A 17076-nucleotide genomic window follows, 5' to 3' on the forward strand; every position below is an offset into this window, starting at 1 on the left:
ACCAGGATAAAGAGTGCATCCGAACGGCGCAGAGACGCCGTGCGGGAAATGTAGATCCTGAGTGCTCTCACCAGGTCCAACAGATGTAAACCCTTTTCAAATTGGTGAACTGGATGCGGACACAAAGATGGTAAAGTGATATCCTGATTGAGATGAAAGGAAGATACCACCTTGGGAAGAAACTCTGGAATTGGACGCAGTACTACCTTGTCTTGGTGAAACACCAGGAAGGGAGATTTGCAAGATAACGCCGCCAGCTCTGACACTCTCCGAAGAGACGTGACCGCCACCAGAAAAGCCACTTTCTGTGAAAGCCGAGAAAAGGAAATCTCCTTCATAGGCTCGAAAGGTGGCTTCTGGAGAGCAATCAGAACCTTGTTCAGATCCCAGGGTTCCAATGGCCGCTTGTAAGGGGGAATGATATGACAAACCCCTTGCAGGAACGTGCGTACCTTAGGAAGTCGCGCCAGGCGCTTCTGAAAGAATACGGATAGCGCAGAAACTTGTCCTTTAAGGGAGCTAAGCGACAAACCTTTTTCCAACCCAGACTGCAGGAAGGAAAGAAAAATAGGCAATGCAAATGGCCAGGGAGAAACTCCCTGAGCAGAGCACCAAGATAAGAATATCTTCCACGTTCTGTGGTAGATCTTGGCGGAGGATGGTTTCCTAGCCTGTCTCATGGTGGCAACAACATCATGAGATAAACCTGAGGTCCCTAGGACCCAGGACTCAATGGCCACACAGTCAGGTTCAGGGCCGCAGAATTCAGATGGAAAAACGGCCCTTGAGACAGCAAGTCTGGACGGCCTGGTAGCGCCCACGGTTGTCCTACCGTGAGATGCCACAGATCCGGGTACCACGACCTCCTTGGCCAGTCTGGAGCGACGAGAATGGCGCAACGGCAGTCGGACCTGATTTTGCGGATCACTCTGGGCAATAATGCCAGAGGTGGGAACACATAAGGTAGTCGGAACTGCGACCAATCCTGAACTAAGGCGTCTGCCGCCAGAGCTCGGTGATCGTGAGACCGTGCCATGAAAACCGGGACCTTGTTGTTGTGCCGTGACGCCATCAGGTCGACGTCCGGCATCCCCCCGCGGCGACAGATCTCCTGAAACACGTCCGGGTGAAGGGACCATTCCCCTGCGTCCATGCCCTGGCGACTGAGAAAGTCTGCTTCCCAGTTTTCCACGCCTGGGATGTGAACTGCGGATATGGTGGATGCTGTGTTTTCCACCCACGTCAGAATCCGCCGGACTTCTTGAAAGGCTTGTCGACTGCGTGTTCCCCCTTGGTGGTTGATGTACGCCACCGCTGTGGAATTGTCCGACTGAATCCGGATCTGCTTGCCCTCCAGCCACTGTTGGAAGGCTCGCAGAGCAAGATAGACTGCTCTGATTTCCAGAACATTGATCTGAAGGGTGGACTCTCTCTGAGTCCACGTACCCTGAGCCCTGTGGTGAAGAAACACTGCTCCCCACCCTGATAGGCTCGCATCTGTCGTGACCACCGCCCAGGATGGGGGTAGGAACGACTTTCCTTTTGACAATGAGTTGGGAAGAAGCCACCATCGGAGAGAGTCCTTGGTTGCCTGAGAGAGGGAGACATCCCTGTCGAGTGACGTCGACTTCCCGTCCCATTGGCGGAGAATGTCCCATTGTAGAGGGCGCAGATGAAACTGCGCGAAAGGGACTGCTTCCATTGCTGCCACCATCTTCCCTAGGAAATGCATGAGGCGCCTCAAGGAGTGGGACTGGTTCTGCAGGAGAGATTGCACCCCTGTCTGCAGAGAGCACTGCTTGTCCAGTGGAAGCTTCACTATCGCTGAGAGAGTATGAAACTCCATGCCAAGATATGTTAGTGATTGGGTCGGGGTTAGATTTGACTTTGAAAAGTTGATAATCCACCCGAAACTCTGGAGAGTCTTCAGTGCCACGTTCAGACTGTGTTGGCATGCCTCTTGAGAGGGTGCCTTTATAAGTAGATCGTCCAAATACGGGATCACGGAGTGACCCTGCGAGTGCAGGACAGCCACTACAGCTGCCATGACCTTGGTGAAGACCCGAGGGGCTGTTGCCAGCCCGAAAGGTAACGCTACGAACTGCAGGTGTTCGCTTTCTAGAACGAAGCGTAGAAAACGCTGATGCTCTGGCGCAATCGGCACGTGAAGATAAGCATCCTTGAGGTCTATTGATGCTAAGAAATCTCCTTGAGACATTGAGGCTATGACGGAGCGGAGAGATTCCATCCGGAACCTCCTGGTTTTTACGTGTTTGTTGAGCAACTTTAGATCCAGGACGGGCCGAAAGGACCCGTCCTTCTTTGGCACCACAAACAGATTGGAGTAAAAACCGTGACCTTGTTCCTGAAGAGGAACGGAAGTCACCACTCCTTCCGCTTTTAGAGCGGCCACCGCCTGCAGCAGAGCATCGGCTCGGTCGGGCGGTGGGGAAGTTCTGAAGAAACGAGTTGGAGGACGAGAGCTGAACTCTATCCTGTACCCGTGAGACAGAATGTCCCTCACCCAACGGTCTTTGACCTGTGACAGCCAAATGCCGCCAAAGCGGGAGAGCCTGCCACCGACCGAGGATGCGGAGAGAGGAGGCTGAGAGTCATGAGGAAGCCGTCTTGGTAACGGTTCTTCCTGCTGTCTTTTTTGGGCGTGACTGCGTCCGCCAAGAATCTGAACCTCTCTGATCCTTTTGAGTTCTTTTGGACGAGGAGAATTGGGACCTGCCTGAGCCTCGAAAGGACCGAAAACCAGACTGACCCCTCCTTTGTTGGGGCTTGTTTTGTCTGTGTTGAGGTAAGGATGAGTCCTTACCCTTGGAGTGTTTAATGATTTCATCCAAACGCTCCCCAAACAATCGGTCACGAGAAAAGGGCAAACTGGTTAAGCACTTCTTGGAAGCAGAATCTGCTTTCCATTCTCTCAACCACAGGGCCCTGCGCAAAACCACGGAGTTGGCTGACGCCACCGCCGTACGGCTCGTAGAGTCCAGGACAGCATTAATCGCGTAAGACGCGAATGCAGACATTTGAGAGGTCAATGGTGCCACCTGCGGGGCAGATGTACGTGTGACCGAGTCGACTTGTATAAGCCCAGCTGAAATAGCTTGGAGTGCCCATACGGCTGCGAAAGCTGGCGCCAACGACGCTCCAATAGCTTCATAGATGGATTTCAGCCAGAGCTCCATCTGCCTGTCAGTGGCATCTTTAAGTGCCGCTCCATCTTCTACTGCAACTAAGGATCCAGCTGCAAGCCTGGAGATTGGAGGGTCCACCTTGGGACACTGGGTCCAACCCTTGACCACGTCAGGGGGAAAAGGATAGCGCGTATCTTTAAGCCGTTTAGAAAACCGCTTCTCAGGATAAGCGTGGTGTTTCTGGATTGCATCTCTAAAGTCAGCGTGGTCCAGAAAAGTGCTTAATTTACGCTTGGGGTATCTGAAATGGAATTTCTCCTGCTGTGAAGCTGCCTCCTCCTCAGTAGGAGCTGGCGGAGAAATATCTAACATCCTATTGATGGACGCTATAAGATCATTCACTATGGCGTCACCATCCGGTGTATCCAGATTGAGAGCGGACCCAGGATCAGAATCTTGATCAGTTACATCCGCCTCATCACCCATAGATTCGTCCCGCTGGGATCCTGACCAGTGAGACGAAGTTGAGGGCCCCTCATAACGAGCCCGCTTAGGTTGTCTGGGACTGTTGTCCGAGTCAGAATCGTCACCCTGGGGTGCATGTGACACCCCCGGAGCTTGGAAGTGTTCCAGCTGAGGGGGACCAGGGAGCAATGATGCCACAGTGTCCATGGTCTGAGTTACTGGTCTAGACTGCAATGTTTCAAGAATCTTTGACATGGTCATAGACAATCTGTCAGCAAAAGCTGCAAACTCCGTTCCTGTCACCTGGACAGCATTCACAGGTGGTACACCCTGGGTCACGTCCAGCAGAGGCCCCGGCTGTGCAAGTTGCACAGGGGCCGAGCACTGCACACAATGGGGGTCAGTGGAACCTGCCGGTAGAGCAGTCCCACATGCGGTACAGGCAGTATATAATGTCTGTGCCTTGGCACCCTTGCGTTTTGCGGACGACATGCTGTTGCCTCCTTATAATCTAGGAGGGGGTATAGCCGAGAATCACCAGCGACCGTACAGTACAAAGTATTTGCAAACACAAAATACTCAGTATACAAACGGCACAAGTGGGGGTGAGCCCTTGAGGGCTGCTTACCGCCCGCTGAACAGCGGGTATGAGGCCGTAGAATCCCGTGTCTGGGTCTCCCCGTCTCCCCTCTGCAGCTCAGCGTGCAGGCAGGAATGGCTGCCGGCGTTCTGTGAAGAGGGGCGGACCGTGGGCGTGCCACAAACAAAGAGCGGGAAACTGCGTCCTACTGTGCCTGGTGTGAGGGCTGGAGTATGTAAAAAAGACTCCAGCCCTCAGCGCTGATGCTCTGTACAGCGTCCCGCCCTCCTCCTGACTGGCAGGTGCGGAGGCGGGAACGAACGAACTAGGCCGCAAAAGCCGGGGACTGTAGTAATAAGCGCGGCCGTGATATATGCACGGCCAGCGCGGAAGTCCCCGGCGCACAAGTCCCAGCCGTGTCGCAGTCCCAGCGGCCGGCGCGACCGTTCTCCCCGAGTCTACCCACTCAGCTAAGCTGAAGTGAGGAAATGGCACAAGCGCAGCAGCGCTGTTGTCCCCGGCGCACTAACACACCCAGCAATGCTGCGGTGTGCGCGCGTATGCACGGGGACACAGAGTACCTTGACGGAGCAGGGCCATGTCCCTGACGATACTCAGCTCCAAATCCAGCGGCTTCTCCAGGGGCTGCGGATGGAGCACGGTCTCTGTGCCTGGAGACCGGTAAAATCCCACTTCGCCCAGAGCCCTAATGGGGATGGGGAAGGAATCAGCATGTGGGCTCCAGCCTCCGTACCCGCAATGGGTACCTCAACCTTAACAAGCACCACCGACAGAAAGTGGGGTGAGAAGGGAGCATGCTGGGGACCCTTGTATGGGTCCTCTTTTCTTCCATCCGACATAGTCAGCAGCTGCTGCTGACTAAACAGTGGAGCTATGCGTGCGTGTCTGACCTCCTTCGCACAAAGCAAAAACTGAAGGACCCGTGCTCCCACGGGGGGGTGTATAGCCAGAAGGGGAGGGGCCTTACACTTTTAAATGTAGTACTTTGTGCGGCCTCCGGAGGCAGTAGCTATACACCCAATTGTCTGGGTCTCCCAATTAGGAGCGAAAAAGAAAATAAGTGGACCAAAACCGCGACACCAGCACAACAACGACCCTCCAGGCATCGCCCATAACTGTAACGCATCAGCGCTTCCTCTTCAGTCTGTTGATCCAATCATCCGCCTCCGCAGGAGAAGTAAAGAAAAGGGAGCGCTCTTGATGAACCACTCTGAGACGGGCTGGGAAGATCATGGAGTAAGCAATTTGGTGTTCTCTAAGGCGTTTTTTCACTTGGATGAAGGATGCCCTCGTTTTCTGAAGAGACGCAGAGAAGTCAGGGAAGATCAATATGCAAGCGCTGTTGTGTAAGATCGGGCCTTTGCGTCGCGCCGCACCAAGGATCGCATCTCTATCCCTGCTGCTCAACAGTCGAGCCAGGAGGGGTCTGGGCTGCGCTCCTGGGGGAGGAGGTCTGGCCGGCACCCGGTGGGCTCTTTCTGTGGCGAAGGCCGCTGACAGCGTCGCATCAGGGAAAGTTTCGGAGAGCCATGTTTCCATGAACTTACATGGGTCGCTCCCTTCTGTTCTCTCCGGCATCCCTAGGATTCTTAAATTGTTGCGACGCAGGCGATTTTCCAGATCATCAGCCCTCTGCGCCCAGTTGTTTGCCGCGCTTTCCAAAGAGGATAATCTGCCCGGCGTCGCTCTTGCGTCGTCCTCCAGCGTGGAGATCCGCTGCTCCGTCTCCTTTACCCGCTCTCTCAGATTTTGCAAATCCAGCCTGAGGAGACCCACATCGATCTTAACCTCCTCAATTTTACCCGTCAGCGACACTTTTGAATCCTGGATCGCTGCAAGTAATTGCGTAGTAACTTACTGCAAGGTCAGCTCCTGCGATTCCTTGGATCCGGCCTCCATGTTCTCCTCCACCTCCGCCTCACTGGCTTCCCGCTCTGCCTGTTTGCTGGCGCCATCTTGCTGGGAGTCTCGGGCAAATTTCTTCAGCTTCTCAGCCGCCACAGCACTGCGACCTCTACTCATATTACCGGTCAGAATGATCACCGCACCACAGGTAATCCGGAGGTGTATTTAGGCACCAATTTCGGCAGGATTAATAGAATATATCAGCGTTGGACTGCGGAGCTGCTCTCAAATGCGACCGCTCAGTCTGCCTGCTGGCCACGCCCCCCAGACGTCATCTTTTTTATTAATACATTTCCAGGAAAAATAACAGAAGAATAAGTGTCACGGCCTACCTGGTGTTTCTTAGCCCTCTGCTCCTTGCTCTCATTCTCTTCGTCGTCGTCTCCTGCTCCAGATTCATCCGCAGCATCATGTAGGAGGAATTCACAGAGACACTGTACAGGCAGCACATCCAAGGAGCCTTCACTGGACTGCACCAAATCTGCCAACCAGGGCATGGACTGTGAGGACGCCTTAAAAAAAAAAAAAAAATTGGCATATATTGATACTGATATCAGACTGCCCATGTATTTGTACAGTGAAAATTGATGCACGATCCCATGTACTTGGTGCCACTTTTACGTCTATCAAGCGGTTTCTGCACCAAACCGTGCAATACCTTGTCACCGGATTTATAGATCGGCTTCAGTCCTCCTTGTGGAAACAATGGTAATGGGTGCATGCAGACAATGAAAAGAAGGGAATTTTGTTTACTTACCGTAAATTCCTTTTCTTCTAGCTCCTATTGGGAGACCCAGACAATTGGGTGTATAGCTTCTGCCTCTGGAGGCCACACAAAGTAATTACACTTTAAAAAGTGTAACTCCTCCCCTCTGCTATACACCCTCCCGTGCATCACGGGCCCCTCAGTTTTGGTGCCAAAGCAGGAAGGAGAAAACTTATAAATTGGTCTAAGGTAAATTCAATCCGAAGGATGTTCGGAGAACTGAACCATTAACCAAAAGAACAATTGAACATGAACAACATGTGTACACAAAAGAACAACAGCCCGAAGGGAACAGGGGCGGGTGCTGGGTCTCCCAATAGGAGCTAGAAGAAAAGGAATTTACGGTAAGTAAACAAAATTCCCTTCTTCTTTGTCGCTCCATTGGGAGACCCAGACAATTGGGATGTCCAAAAGCAATCCCTGGGTGGGTAACAGAATACCTCGATAAAAAGAGCCGGAAACCGGCCCCCTCTTACAGGTGGGCAATTGCCGCCTGAAGGACTTGCCTACCTAGGCTAGCCTCTGCCGAAGCATAGGCATGCACCTGATAGTGTTTTGTGAAGGTGTGCAGACTCGACCAGGTAGCCGCCTGACACACTTGCTGAGCCGTAGCCTGGTGCCGCAAAGCCCAGGACGCGCCTACGGCCCTGGTAGAATGGGCTTTAAGCCCTGAAGGAATCTGAAGCCCCGATGAACGGTAGGCTTCAAGAATCTGTTCCTTGATCCACCTAGCCAAGGTTGACTTGGAAGCCTGAGACCCCTTACGCTGGCCAGCGACAAGGACAAAGAGCGCATCCGAACGGCGCAGGGGCGCCGTGCGAGAAATGTAGATTCTGAGTGCTCTCACGAGGTCTAACAAGTGCAAATCCTTTTCACATTGGTGAACTGGATGAGGGCAAAAAGAAGGCAAGGAGATATCCTGATTGAGATGAAAAGGGGATACCACCTTAGGGAGAAATTCCGGGACCGGACGCAGGACCACCTTATCCTGGTCAAAGACCAGGAAGGGGACTTTGCATGACAGCGCTGCTAGCTCAGACACTCTCCTAAGTGAAGTGACTGCCACTAGGAAGGCCACTTTCTGTGAAAGGCGAGATAGAGAGATCTCCCGCATCGGCTCGAAAGGTGGCTTCTGGAGAGCCGTCAGCACCTTGTTAAGATCCCAGGGTTCTAGCGGACGCTTGTAAGGTGGGACTATGTGGCAAACTCCCTGCAGGAACGTGCGGACCTGCGAGAGTCTGGCTAGACGCTTTTGAAAAAACACTGGAAGCGCCGACACTTGTCCCTTGAGAGAGGCAAGAGACAAACCCTTGTCCAATCCTGATTGAAGAAAGGAAAGGAAAGTGGGCAATGCAAACGGCCTGGGAGCAAAACCACTATCCGAGCACCAGGCTAAGAAGATCTGCCAAGTCCTGTGGTAGATCTTGGCGGACGTTGGTTTCCTGGCCTGTCTCATGGTGGCAATGACATCTTGAGATAACCCTGATAACGCTAGGAGCCAAGACTCAATGAAATGGCCCTTGAGACAGCAAGTCTGGTCGGTCTGGGAGTGCCCACGGTTGCCCCACCGTGAGGTACCACAGATCCGGGTACCACGACCTCCTCGGCCAGTCTGGAGCGACGAGGATGGCGCGGCTGCAGTCGGACCTGATCTTGCGTAACACTCTGGGCAGTAGTGCCAGAGGGGGAAATACATAGGGTAGTCGAAACTGCGACCAGTCCTGAACTAACGCATCTGCCACCAGCGCCCTGTGATCCTGAGACCGTGCCATGAATGCCGGGACTTTGTTGTTGTGCCGAGACGCCATTAGATCGACGTCCGGCGTTCCCCAGCGGCAACAGATCTCTTGAAACACGTCCGGGTGAAGAGACCATTCCCCTGCGTCCATGCCCTGGCGACTGAGAAAATCTGCTTCCCAGTTTTCTACGCCCGGGATGTGAACTGCGGAGATGGTGGAGGCTGTGGCTTCCGTCCACAGCAGAATCCGCCGAACTTCTTGGAATGCTTGACGACTGCGTGTGCCGCCCTGGTGGTTGATGTATGCGACCGCCGTGGCGTTGTCTGATTGTATTCGGATCTGTCTGACCTCCAGCCACCGCTGGAACGCCTGTAGGGCTAGATACACTGCCCTTATCTCCAGAACATTGATCTGCAGGGAGGACTCCGTCGGAGTCCAGGTTCCCTGAGCCCTGTGGTGGAGGAAGACCGCTCCCCACCCTGACAGGCTCACGTCTGTCGTGACCACAGCCCAGGATGGGGGCAGGAAGGATTTTCCCTTCGACAAAGAAGTGGGAAGAAGCCACCACTGAAGGGAGGTTTTGGCTGCTCTTGACAGGGAAACGTTCCTGTCTAGGGACGTCGACCTCTTGTCACATTTGCGGAGAATGTCCCACTGAAGTGGACGCAGATGAAACTGCGCAAAGGGAACTGCTTCCATTGCTGCCACCATCTTCCCTAGGAAGTGCATAAGGCGTCTCAAAGAGTGTGACTGACCCCGAAGAAGAGATTGGACCCCTGTCTGTAGTGAACGCTCTTTGTCCAGCGGAAGCTTCACTATCGCTGACAGAGTATGAAACTCCATCCCGAGGTAAGTCAGGGATTGGGTCGGTGTCAAGTTTGACTTTGGGAAATTGATGATCCACCCGAACCTCTGGAGAGTCTCCAGGGCAATGGTCAGGCTGTGCTGGCAAGCCACCCAGGAGGGTGCCTTGACTAGGAGATCGTCTAAGTAAGGGATCACCGAGTGGCCCTGAGAGTGTAGGACCGCCACCACTGTTGCCATGATCTTGGTGAAGACCCGTGGGGCTGTCGCCAAGCCGAAAGGCAGTGCCACGAACTGAAGGTGTTCGTCCCCAATGGCGAAACGCAAGAAGCGTTGATGTTCGGGTGCGATCGGCACATGGAGATAAGCATCCTTGATGTCTATTGATGCTAGGAAGTCTCCTTGTGACATTGAGGCGATGACCGAGCGGAGAGATTCCATCCGAAACCTTCTGGTGCTGACATGCTTGTTGAGCAGTTTGAGGTCTAAAACGGGACGGAAAGATCCGTCCTTTTTTGGCACCACGAACAAGTTGGAGTAGAAGCCGTGACCATGTTCCTGAGGGGGAACGGGAATCACCACTCCTTCTGCCTTCAGAGCATTCACTGCCTGAAAAAGTGCAGCGGCTCGCTCTGGGGGCGGCGATGTTGTGAAGAAACGAGTTGGAGGACGAGAGCAGAACTCTATCCTGTAACCGTGAGACAGAATGTCTCTCACCCATCGGTCTTGGACATGTGGCCACCAGGCGTCGCAAAAGCGGGAGAGCCTGCCACCGACCGAGGATGCAGTTTGGGGAGGCCGAGAGTCATGAAGAGGCCGCCTTGGTGGCGGTGCCTCCGGCGGTCTTTTTAGGCCGTGACTTAGACCGCCATGCAGAAGGGTTCCTCTGGCCCTTCTCCGACCTGTTTGACGTGGAGGAACGTGACTTGGCCGAAGGCCGAAAGGACTGAAACCTCGATTGAAATTTTCGCTGTTGAGGTTTGTTTTGTTTAGACTGGGGTAAGGACGAGTCCTTTCCCTTGGATTGTTTAATAATTTCGTCCAATTGCTCGCCAAACAAACGGTCGCCAGAAAATGGCAAACCGGTTAAGAATTTCTTGGAGGCAGAGTCTGCCTTCCATTCACGTAGCCACATGGCTCTGCGGACTGCCACCGAATTGGCGGATGCTACCGCTGAACGGCTCACCGAGTCCAGGACGGCGTTCATGGCGTAGGACGAAAAAGCCGACGCCTGAGAAGTCAGAGACACAACCTGCGGAGTAGCGGTGCGTGTGACCGCAGTAATCTCAGACAGACAAGCTGAGATAGCTTGGAGCGCCCACACTGCCGCGAATGCCGGAGCAAAAGATGCCCCTATGGTTTCATAGATGGATTTCATCATGAGCTCTATCTGCCTGTCAGTGGCATCCTTGAGCGATGAGCCATCTGCCACTGAAACCACAGATCTGGCCGCCAGCCTAGAGACTGGAGGATCCACTTTTGGACACTGAGCCCAACCCTTCACTACTTCTGGGGGGAAGGGATAACGCGTGTCATTAAGGCGCTTAGTAAAGCGCTTGTCCGGGTATGCTCTGTGCTTCTGGACAGCATCCCTGAAATTAGAGTGATCGACAAAGGCACTCCGTGTACGTTTGGGAAACCGAAACTGGTGTTTCTCCTGCTGTGAAGCCGCCTCCTCTACAGTTGGAGTTGGAGGAGAAATTTCTAGCACCTGGTTGATGGACGCAATAAGGTCATTTACTATGGCGTCCCCTTCAGGTGTATCTAGATTGAGAGCACCGTCAGGGTCTGAGCCCTGAGCTGCGCCTTCCTCTTCATCCTCTAGAGAGTCCTCATGCTGAGACCCTGAGCAGCGTGATGAAGTGGAGGAAGGTCCCCAGCGAGCCCGCTTCACCGGTCTGGGACTGCGGTCCGAGTCGGAGTCCTCACCGTGGGACCTATGTATCACCTCAGGAGCAGATTGCTGCGCCAACTGAGGGGGACCTGGGGACGAAGAACGCACAGTGCCTTGCATCTGTGTTGTTGGTCTGGACTGCAAGGCTTCTAGTATCTTAGCAGACCATTTGTCCATAGACTGAGCCATGGACTGTGAAAGCGACTCAGACAGTTTGTCAGCCAAAACTGCAAACTCTGTCCCTGTCACCTGAACAGTGGGAACCGGTGTCTCTACCTGAGCCGGGGGTCCCACCAGTGCCTGAGGCTCCGGCTGAGTGAGTGTCACAGGGGCCGAGCATTGCACACAATGAGGGTAGGTGGAACCTGCAGGTAGCATAGCCGCACATGAGGTACAGGTTGCAAAATAAGCCTGTGCCTTGGTACCCTTGCTCTTTGCGGACGACATGTTGTTGTCCTCCAAGAGATAAGTAAGGGATCACCGTGATCACTGAGGGATATATGTATAGCCTCCAGTTAACAGTACAGCCGAACTAGCAAATGTATACACACAAGATATATATATATACAGTTCGGCACTCTGGGGGGTCCAACACCGGCAGACCGGTGTGGCTTACCAACCGCTCTGTGTGGCCACCAGATTCCCTGCCCCGGGTCTCCCTCAGCTGCAGCCAGAAGTTCTCCACCGCAGAATGTGCTGAAAAAAAAAATGGCTGACGGCGTTCTCAGAGGAGGAGGGAGGCGTGGGCGTAGTCACAAAAGTGCGGGAATCTGGTGCCCCAGCGTGAGTAGTGAGGGTGGCGGAGGACAGCTCTGTGTACTCCAGCCCTCACTGTCGGCGTCATACCGACCGTCCCGCCCTTTTCCCTGACTGGCAGGCCTGGGGGCGGGAGAATACTATACTAGGCCGCAAAAGCCGGGGACTAAAGTTAAAACCGCGGCCGGCCGGCACGGTAGTCCCGGACCCATAACCACGCCGCAGTCGCTGCAGCGTCTGGGCCCAAGGTGCTTTATGCGCCGTCCCAACGGGGACACAGAGTACCTGTGGATGCAGGGCCATGTCCCTGACGATACTCCATCTCCTGTCCGGCAGATTCCCCCAGGGGCTGCGGAGGGAGACCGGTCCCAGTGTCTGGATGACCGGATAGGATCCCACTTCCCCAGAGCCCCTAAGGGATGGGGAAGGAAAGCGGCATGTGGCTCCAGCCTGTGTACCCGCAATGGGTACCTCAACCTTAACAACACCGCCGACCTGAGTGGGGTGAGAAGGGAGCATGCCGGGGGCCCCTTTATAGGGGCCCTCTTTTCTTCCATCCGATAAAGTCAGCAGCTGCTGCTGACTAAAAATGTGGAGCTTGCGTGAATGTGTGCCTCCTTCAACACAAAGCAAAAAACTGAGGGGCCCGTGATGCACGGGAGGGTGTATAGCAGAGGGGAGGAGTTACACTTTTTAAAGTGTAATTACTTTGTGTGGCCTCCAGAGGCAGAAGCTATACACCCAATTGTCTGGGTCTCCCAATGGAGCGACAAAGAAAGTAGATCTAAAGTGATGTCCAAGAAGTAGAAATATGCGCCAAACACCATCCAGTATTCCAAAGTGCTTTATTCCATCATAAAGTGCAGTTAAAAGTAAAGGGGAGAGAGCAGAGTGCAGGCCCCCTTATGGCCAACGGCAGTTTTGCACTTCCTTGTGCTTCAACGGGTCCAACGGGACCCGAATGAAGCACAAGGGACCCGAATGAAGCACAAGGGACCCGAATGAAGCACAAGGCACCCGAATGAAGCACAAGGGACCCGAATGAAGCACAAGGGACCCGAATGAAGCACAAGGGACCCGAATGAAGCAAAAGGGACCCGAATGAAGCACAAGGGACCCGAATGAAGCACAAGGGACCCGAATGAAGCACAAGGGACCCGTTGAACCACAAGGGACCCGTTGAACCACAAGGGACCCGAATGAAGCACAAGGGACCCGAATGAAGCACAAGGGACCCGAATGAAGCACAAGGGACCCGAATGAAGCACAAGGGACCCGAATGAAACACAAGGGACCCGAATGAAGCACAAGCGACCCGAATGAAGCACAAGCGACCCGAATGAAGCACAAGCGACCCGAATGAAGCACAAGCGACCCGAATGAAGCACAAGGGACCCGAATTAAGCACAAGGGACCCGAATGAAGCACAAGGGACCCGTTGAACCACAAGGGACCCGTTGAAGCACAAGGGACCCGTTGAAGCACAAGGGACCCGTTGAAGCACAAGGGACCCGTTGAAGCACAAGGGACCCGTTGAAGCACAAGGGACCCGTTGAAGCACAAGGGACCCGTTGAAGCACAAGGAAGTGCGAAACGGCCATCGTCCATAAGGGGGCCTGCACCCGGCTCTCTCCCCGCTACTTTTAACTGCCCTTTATGATGGAATAAAGCACTTTGGAATACTGGATGGTGCTTGCCGCAGGTTTCTACTTCTTGGACATCACTTTTATGTCTATGTCCAGGCACACACGAACACGATTTTTCTCACCTGTCTCTGGATGATATTTAAAAGGAAATCAGGGCTGCGACTACGGCAAAGGAGGTGACCGAGACGTAACGACTGGTTCAGGGACTTGACCTGCTCTATGGCATTGGGGGGTGGGCGACGAGGAGGTCCCCTGAAAAAAACATTACAGATTTGACAAAAGTACAGATCATCGAATGTTTATATAAAGCGCTAACGAAAGCAAAACCCAACATACTGCGGGTCCAGGCTGGTGAGCTGAGACAGGAGCAGACTGTTACTCTCGGTGATGGTTTGCTTGGTGGAGGCCGCAGCCAGGTGACTTTCGAAGGCCAAAATTTCCTGCTTCTCCCGTTGGGAAATTTGCAGTTCTCTATTAATGATCTCGGTCCTGGTCTCTTCGTCTGTTACGGTGCATGGCGGAAAAGAGTAATTGCTGCAGAAACACAAGGCTTATACCAGGAGCAGAACATGAAGAGCAAATACAAAGGGCAGAATGAATAGTAATACACTACAGTCGTCATATTTTGCAGGGTAAGGACGTGAAACGTTCATAATGTAAGTGGACTTCTAAAAGATGTCAAATATTTACAACTTAAAGGGGTTGTCTATTATTTGGTCAACCCCTTCTCATTCCACTGTTCGCCCCAGAAAAATAAATAATCCTATACTCACCTCCAGTGCGTCCGCAGATCCACCGATGTCTTAAGTTGTGTTCCCGGGGCCCATGTGACATTGTTATGACACTGTAGCCCTGCGACCAATCCGTGCCAGTTTCCTTCTGCCCGACTTCGGACATCTGAGTAAGAAGTCAGCGCTGCACTCACATCCTGCTCAAATGTCTGAAGGCGGGGAAACAGATGCAGATTAGTCACAAGGCTCACATGGGTACCAAGAATGGGACTTCGGACATCGCTGGAACTGCAGCCTCACTGGAGGGGAGTATAGGCGTGTTTATTTTTGCAGGGGTGAACAAGGGGAATGAGTAGAGGTTGTTCAAGTGGGGGACATCCCCCTTTAAACATTTATATATATATAGATGCGGTGTCTGAAAATCTGTGGGGACCCCAAACAGGCTGCTCTAAGTTTTAAGATCTCTTAGTTTACATCCTTAAAGGGGTTGTCCAGAACTACCTTGTACTCGATCTTAAAGAACAGGAATCAGAGCAGAGTCGCTATACCAAAACAGGATCACTATAGTGTATGGTCCTGTCACTTTTGGAGGTCGCAGAAACTACTAGTTGCTGATGGTGCCGGATGCTGGATCGCCACCAATCTGATACTGATGACTTATTGCAAGGCTAGGTCATCAATATTGAAGTCCTAGAAAACCCTTTTATGGGAGCAGACTGATCACAGTATTAAAGACTAGGAGAACTTGGGGTAAACCTTCTGCCCAATACCTGCCGACCGCTCACACCTCAGGGAAGGTATCGGTGGACATGATGCAAGTATCCCCACCTGATGTGAATGTGATCTGAGCAGAAATACCACTTTTTAAAGGGTTTTATCCCATCCGGAATATTTATGGCAAATCTACAGGATATGTGCGGCTTTTTCCTTTCACTTGCATTCAAAATCTGAAAATTTGAAGTGGATGAAGACGTCTGTGGCTGAAAGTTCGCCATCGTCGATGTACTGCATTTGTACCTACTGATAGTCCAGCTTTACTCACTTCGTCATCACCATCTCCATAAGCATCTTTAATGTTGGATACTCATCCCATGCAGCCAAGCCTAAAAGTAAACCGGGAAGGAAAGCAAAAAAAAAAAAAAAATTATGAATAATAATAACAGAAAAAAATAATAATATATATGTCAGATTCATATAAAAGATGAAATACAAAATATACATCCCATAATAAGGTCACTGCTTACCAATATTCTCGGGGTTGAAGGCAGCTACAACAAGCAACAGCGGCCAGGCCTTCCAGTAAAGTGTGGAGATTGCCAAATTAGGTGGCTGATATCTGCAAAAGTCAGGAAAAAAAAAAAAATCATCAAAAACTAAACACGACTGGATCAGTAGATGTATAAAACATCAAACAAAAGAATAGTAGTCACATAAAAATTATTTTTTTTTATTTACCAGTCTCACTTTACATTAGTGTTGCAAAATAATTGGCAAACTTTTCTAAAGACTTTTTTTTTTCCTTACAGAAAATGCAAAGAAGCTTTAATGAAAGTTTTAAAACCTTTTGGGATGACAAATACAAGGGCATTTAATCGCCAGTATTATGGATGTAATGCTTCACCCTGATATATCAAATAAGGCACCAAAAGGGGTCTATAACTCGGTGCAGTTCAGAAAGGGTTAAAACTGTGTCCGGGTGTTCCATACAACAGTACATTAACATATGGGAACAATCCACCACTCAGGATGGGACCGAAGGCCTACATGTTTTAAAAGGGACAACACAAGAATATATGAATAATTAGGTCCATATTAAGACACTTCTATTATGAAGGGTCACCAACAAGCCAATAAAGAGAATTTTGTTACTTACCGTAAATTCTTTTCCTTATAGTTCCGTATTGGGAGACCCAGACCATGGGTGTTTAGCTTCTGCCTCCGGAGGACACACAAAGTACTACACTTAAAAGTGTAGGTCTTCCCCCTGAACTTATACACCCCCTGGTGAGCAGACCCAGCCAGTTTAGTGCAAAAGCTGAAGGAGAATAGCCACCCACAAGTAGAACAGAGTAAGAACCGGAACAACCGGAGACTCTGTCCACGACAACAGCCGGTGATAACACGCGGAACAAGAAAATTGCCAACAGGGAGGGTGCTGGGTCTCCCAATACGGAACTATAAGATAAAGAATTTACGGTAAGTAACAAAATTCTCTTTTTCTTTATCATTCCTTTGGGAGACCCAGACCATGGGATGTTCCAAAGCTGTCCCTGGGTGAGAAAAAAAAGAAAAAACTAAGAAGTAGGCGGAGCCTAACTTCACAAGTGGGCGACAGCCGCCTGAAGGATGCGTCTGCCCAAGCTCGCATCTGCCGAAGCATGAGCATGCACTTGGTAGTGCTTCGAAAAGGTATGCAGGCTAGTCCAAGTGGCAGCCTGACAGACTTGTTGAGCCGTAGCCTGGTGCCTAAAAGCCCAAGAGGCACCGACAGCTCTGGTCGAGTGTGCTTTGATCCCCGGGCGGGGGAGGCACCTGAGTACTCTGGTAGGCGTCCGAAATGGTCGATCTAATCCAACGGGCCAAGGTCGCTTAGAAGCAGAGAGACCCTTGCGCCGCCCTGTGG

General features: G+C 52.0%; 1 protein-coding gene across 1 annotated transcript in view; it reads right to left on the reverse strand.

The window, feature by feature from the left end:
• Positions 1 to 17076, reverse strand: part of INTS1 (integrator complex subunit 1) — a 293595-nt gene that overhangs the window by 154318 nt on the left and 122201 nt on the right. The window contains exons 15-19 of the mRNA XM_075319760.1: positions 15698 to 15789; positions 15496 to 15556; positions 14059 to 14256; positions 13845 to 13974; positions 6450 to 6629 (exon numbers count right to left, since the gene is read on the reverse strand). Coding sequence (XP_075175875.1) covers positions 6450 to 6629; positions 13845 to 13974; positions 14059 to 14256; positions 15496 to 15556; positions 15698 to 15789 — 661 coding nt within the window. The remainder of the gene's footprint in view (positions 1 to 6449; positions 6630 to 13844; positions 13975 to 14058; positions 14257 to 15495; positions 15557 to 15697; positions 15790 to 17076) is intronic.

Source organism: Anomaloglossus baeobatrachus, chromosome 7, assembly GCF_048569485.1.
Source record: "Anomaloglossus baeobatrachus isolate aAnoBae1 chromosome 7, aAnoBae1.hap1, whole genome shotgun sequence".
NCBI classification, from domain to species: Eukaryota; Metazoa; Chordata; class Amphibia; order Anura; family Aromobatidae; genus Anomaloglossus; species Anomaloglossus baeobatrachus.